The sequence below is a fragment of the Nuphar pumila genome, unplaced genomic scaffold (genome assembly GCF_984573655.1).
Source record: "Nuphar pumila unplaced genomic scaffold, dmNupPumi1.hap1.1 HAP1_SCAFFOLD_2340, whole genome shotgun sequence".
Classification (NCBI taxonomy): domain Eukaryota; kingdom Viridiplantae; phylum Streptophyta; class Magnoliopsida; order Nymphaeales; family Nymphaeaceae; genus Nuphar; species Nuphar pumila.
Window position 1 is genome coordinate 452 of NW_028323900.1, and position 5,692 is coordinate 6,143.

At 50.4% G+C, this 5,692-nt stretch overlaps 1 protein-coding gene across 1 annotated transcript; it reads left to right on the forward strand.

The window, feature by feature from the left end:
- The first annotated feature begins 552 nt into the window (after window positions 1–552).
- LOC149808731 (arabinosyltransferase RRA3-like) lies at window positions 553–4,739 on the forward strand. The gene is made up of 4 exons (XM_089995176.1): window positions 553–835; window positions 1,376–1,566; window positions 3,230–3,427; window positions 4,617–4,739. Exons 1-4 carry the CDS (start codon window positions 553–555, stop codon window positions 4,737–4,739), a joined length of 795 nt encoding a protein of 264 aa, XP_089851302.1.
- Window positions 4,740–5,692: the final 953 nt, after the last annotated feature.

Sequence of the window (5,692 nt, forward strand, 5' to 3'; positions counted from 1 at the left end):
ACAACGGTCGGGACAGGCAAGCCTGCTCTGATCATGCAGCCGCTCGCAGAGCCAAGCTTCTAAGAGCTCCAGTACATCACAGCGTCGCCCCTGGATGGGCCGATCCTGAGGTCTTGAAGGGCCTTGGTGACTTATGCCGCCTTGTACACCACCCCTCCATTGTTGGGTCTCTGTGCGGTGTTTGCAGTGTAGTTAGGGCGATGGCTGAGGCATGAATCCACCATACTCAGAGGCTCCAGCACTTGCAGTGAGGTTGCCCAGGGTGCGAGTATCATGGAATTATGCTTCGGCGACCGCCCCCGCTTCTCTGCAAATGCCACGCAGAGACCGAACCACTAGGCAAAGATAGACGCGTGGGAGGACGAGTAGCATTAGTGATGAGGACGACGATGCTGCTGCTATCTACTTGCTTACTACTACAGCACTCATATGGGCTTTCGCAACTTGGGAGTCAATCTGCATGTTTCAGAATGCATCTGAAATTAGTTTGGCTAAGCGCCGTTTAGTTCGCAGCCACTGACAGCGGACGGTCTGTCACTGCAGCGGCTGAAGATGACAAACTACTTCGTCATCGCGATTGACGATCAGCTGGGCAAGACGCTCGAGAAGCTCAATGTGCCGTATTGGCGCCACGACGCAAAGGCTACCGCGGACACAGCGCTTTCGAATCACGGCATCTCGGCCCGAAAGTTTCAGCTTGTCAAGGAAGTGCTCAAGCTTGGCTACTCTCTCATGCTCTCGGACGTGGACATCGTTGTCCTGAAGAACCCGTTTGACTACCTCGTCCGTGACGAGGATGTAGAGGGCCTCAGTGACGGCTACGACCCACAAACAGGTGAGCTGCATGTCCTACCATAGGTCAAATGCTTCAATATAAACTAGATCCCATGTTGTACTCGGACTTTGCAATGTCCATGTGGATGCGGTTTCTCGAGATAGTGGGGTGGTAAGATTCACCATCATCAGATCACCCTTTCCTGGGTGACTATCTGACCACAACACCCAAAAGAGAATGCCACTGTAATGTCCGTTTGGGTACCGTTTGACATGCTCAAGCCAGGGGACATTTCACATGCTGCGTCGCTGTGGTGTGGCATTCCCCATGCGAATGCTGCTGATACACGATTGTGTAGTGACCAGCGATGCGGTGGGGCGGTGCCATGCTACGCACATCGAGTTTGGGAGCTTCGGGCTCGATTTGAAACCTCACACATGCTAGTGAACGCGCAATGCGCAGACCCCAAATCACGCCTCCGGGTCTCGTTTGCACACGCGGGGGGGTTAGGGGTAAGATGCACCGAAAGTAAGCGTGCTGGCGCCAAAAGGTGACATTCAAAGGTCGAACTGATGTTTGAAATGTGAGCATCTGCTGCAGCGTACATGTACAATGATGTGTATGATGATCCAAAGATGGGATGGTCTCGCTACGCCCACACCATGCGGATCTTTGTGCTCAACTCCGGACTTTTCTACCTGCGTCCCAACGAGCGGACGATTGACCTCATGGACCGTATCACCGACCGCTTGAACAAGGAGAAGGCTTGGGACCAGGCCGTCTTCAACGAGGTGCGCCTGAGCACGACCTGACATGTCTTCTACTTTGTCTTTTCCCTGCAGGAAGGGAGATCAGCCACAGCTGACCAAACGCCGTCAATTCCTTTGGGAGAGCATCGCAACCGACACTCAGCACGCGAGACAGCTTTGAAGAGGAATGCATTTGCTCGTCGATCGGGGTTGCCATTGTCCATGTGAATGCGGGAGTCTTGCGGGAGTCAAAGGGAATCTTAGGGTATTGTGAGACAAATTCACCATACCTTGAACTGTTAGAAACAGATTACAATTGCTATCACCTGGTGATGAAAGGCCATCAAACTCTTCTGCTGAGCATGCATGGCATAAACCGTCCTTCAAATGGGACCATGAATCAGAAGTGACTGTGCATGGGATGGGTCCATTGAGTTCAACACATAAGAGATAAATCGGTCACAAAGCGACTTGCCTCTATCGCGATATCTCGTCACAGAATGAATCATCTCTATCTTGAGATAGGGGCAAAGCCCTGAAACATCAAGCTGAACAAACCCAACAAGAGTCGTTGCAAAAGTATCAAAGGGTATGTTTGGCACCTGGAAAGCCTGATTAATCAATCGGTTGCATTGGCGGCTGATGTGATGATTGTGCAGCCAATCCATTTTGCGCTTTGATGGCAAACTAAGCAAAAAAAGAACTAAGCGGGGTTGATGTGCAGGAGATCTTCTTCCCTTCGTCGCCAAACCACAAGGCGTCCCATGTGACGGTATGATTTTGCTCAAGGGTTGTTTCGGGAGAGAAATTGTGTTGAATGTGGTTTGATTGCGCTACATGCCTCCTCAAAGTGAAGAATGGGAGTTTGAACGCCGAATTTGGCAGGCGCAATGTACGGGGGGGTCTGCTTCAAGACTCTTGAAGCATATCCCCGCGTGCATCAAGAGTAACTCCTCTAACCATCAGTGTCCTGGGCACACCCGAAAACGCTTGCGCAGAACACAGATTCTAACGGGCGACCTGTCAATTCGAGGGTGGGTTGTTTACCAGCTGACAATTTGTGCCTGCGCATGCGCCCGGTGCATGTGAAGCAATGCTGCATCCCTTTGTGCATCGGGAGAAGCATACTTGGCCTTTTGCTTGAACCACTTGTGATAGTTGTTGCGTGGCTGTATGAAGAGGAACTGAATGACAGGGACAAGATGCTATCCCACGGCAGTGCGCATACATGTTCTTGCCTAGAAAATCCCGTGTTTCCCCTGCCCTTTGCTGGACAGTCTATTCCGGGTTTTGGCCAGTAGTGAGTCAATGCCATCGTGTCCCTTGAAGATTTCGTCCGCCCTCGGCAGGAGCAATGGCGAGAGGGATATGGCGTGATTGCCGATTGATTCATTTATTTATAGCATGCCTGCAACAGGGCTGCTGGTAACACTTCCCTTCCAAAGCAGTCCCGTATATGACCCCATGCTTGTCATGGCAAGCCATACATGTGATAGTACTCTGCAAGGTTATAGCCCTGACTGCATGAGGAAAGAACAAGTCTGCTGCGTTCTTATGAGCCATCTGAATGCATGATGATATATCTGTTTGCAACACTACAGCATCGACGTGGACATCGGCAACCTTAAGTACTACTTGGGAATTCTTGCTACCATTACCATCACCACGCATATCTGGACATACTTAGGCTATTTGCGAGTTGCAGGTCCGAGTGCTGGACATCTATGACTTTGTCAACTCCAAGACACTCTTCCGCACCATGAAGTTCGAGCCTCGCTTCAAGTCGCATGTGCCTGTCATGGTACACGTGAACTACCACCCGGACAAGTGGCCTCGAATGAAGGCCATCTGGAAAAAGTACATCGAAGGCGATGAGCACGCCCTGGACTCGTTCCCTCTGGGTGTAGGTGTCAACTAACCCATGTCCGCCTTTGTAGCAAGCACGGGCACACTTTGTCTCTGGCGATGGAATGTGTGAAGACATTCGCACACTTGCACTATAAGGCTATCTGCACAGACACTCAGTAGGCACCTGAGTGTCCCAGAAAGAGCTGACACTCGCGAAATGAGACTTGCTCACAGCTTTCGACTTGATCCAAGAATTTGGAAGTTGTTGGAAGCTGCAAGGTGGTGTCCTCAGCACTAGAACCTTTGGTGAGACGTATCAGAGCGTCAAAAGACAATGCACAGGGCAGGGCGGTCTGAACTTGTAGAGAGCTCTCCAAAGATGTCAATGGGATTCAGTGTGGCCGTGCAGGCGAGACAACTCACATTCTTTGCTGTCAGCGTTGCCCATGCTGACATGAACGGCCCTTTGGAAACGTCTACTTGCCGTTATCGTGAATCTTCGTAAGGATGCTTGGTATTACATGCTGGAAGATATATGGGCAGATGTGCATATCTTTAGGAGGGGCTCACGCAACTGATCACGGATCACGAAAGTGTAGAGCTTACTTCTCTGAGCCTGCAGAGCCTTATTTGTGCAAGTGACGAAAAGCATCATTCTGTAAATAGTGAATGAGAAAAATAAACTGTCACATGCTGGGCTATCGTGCTGCCTCAGTGCCATGACTATTTTTGCGCTCTTCTTCAGAGCGCAAAACATTCCTCACGCTGAGGCAGCACGATATCTCAGCATGTAACAGCTCATGTCTCCATCGCAAAAATAGCAGTGCTGTTTTGCTTCTGCGCATGAACGGCTCTCTGCAGGCTCGGACGTTCTAATTGCACGTCATGTCGGGTCGCTGCATCTCCAAAGACGCGATCGAACATCGAAATGCGTTGCAGGCCTACGTTTGAGTGTTCCGCGTGGCTGTCAGGGCTTTCTGTTTAGTCGGGGGACGTGCGTCGCATGCACGCGCAGGGCCTTGGCTAGACCTCTCGCTTATGCTGTCCCAGGTGAATTTTACGGGTTAATTAACATCGATTAATTAATACCTGGGTATACCCTTTTTTTAAAACGCCTAACAGTTGAATTTTAAGGGTTGTTTACGGCGTTAAAAATCATTTTGTGGGTGAAATTTATCAATTGTTTACGCTTAAAGTGAAGCATCGTCGAAGCATGATTACAACCTCTTTCTACTCATTTGAAGCTATGCAAGCCTTCAATAAGGGCTCACAACACGCCGGGACGCTACACCATGAGAGTGCTTGATCAAGAAGGTGGCCTGGAGCCCTTGGATGCAAACCGTGTTGAGAAAACAGACACCAAGTGACTGAGAGACATCATTGGCTACACATGTGGCATTACTTCACCATGTCAAGCGCCATGTCAAGCGCAGGGATGATGATTATGATTCACCATCCCCAACGCACACTCATGCCCCAAAGCCAGCCAACCAGTCATGCTCTGTTGCCTCTGGCTGCTCCTCATCATCACCATCCTCCACCACCTCAGTGACGGAGGCAGGAGCGACAGAGTCGAGGCCAGTGAGGCTGCGCACATACTCCTCTGTCGTTGCCGTTTCTTCCCGGTGGGAGGACGCGCTTGCAACCCTACTGCTACTCCTAATCCCCGTGGGCCTTGCACTGCCCGTAGCCGCAGCACCGATGGCTGCTTCAGGTTCATCATTTGAGCGTCTAACATCAGAAGAGGCGTTCTCCATGATGACTTGGCAGGAGCTCGTCAGAAACGAAGTCAGTGCTTGCGCCGCAGCATCCTTAACGGCGCTTGGGCAGCTTGTTTACGAGTTAAACGTGCTCTTGAAGCCTTTTGTTTACGAGTTAAGCATACTGCTGCAGCCAGTGTTTAAGGTTCAGCGAGTTGCTTAACGGGCCGATTTGAATTTTACGGGTTAATTAACTTGGGTTAACCAATCGTAAACAATGGTTAAACAATGGTTAAGCGGTAAGCGAGAGGTCTAGCCTTGGCAGTCACTGAAAACACTCACAAGTGTTTGGGACATGCAAGTTATTTCGTGTTACGGTCGTCCTTTGATGATCCAGCTCATCAACTGACGTGAACGTAAAACGCCCGAGCGTTCGTGGACGTTATCAAGACCACGCAACTTTGAAGCCCGCTTCCCCGTGATCACAGTATTCGACAGGTTCTGAGTGTAGGTTGCAACCAGATGAAACCTATCTTCGTGATCTATAAAGTTCCAGCTCGTCAACATGTTGAACTTTCGCTCCACCTGCCACTGTTTCAGACAGGCAACGGCATAGCAAT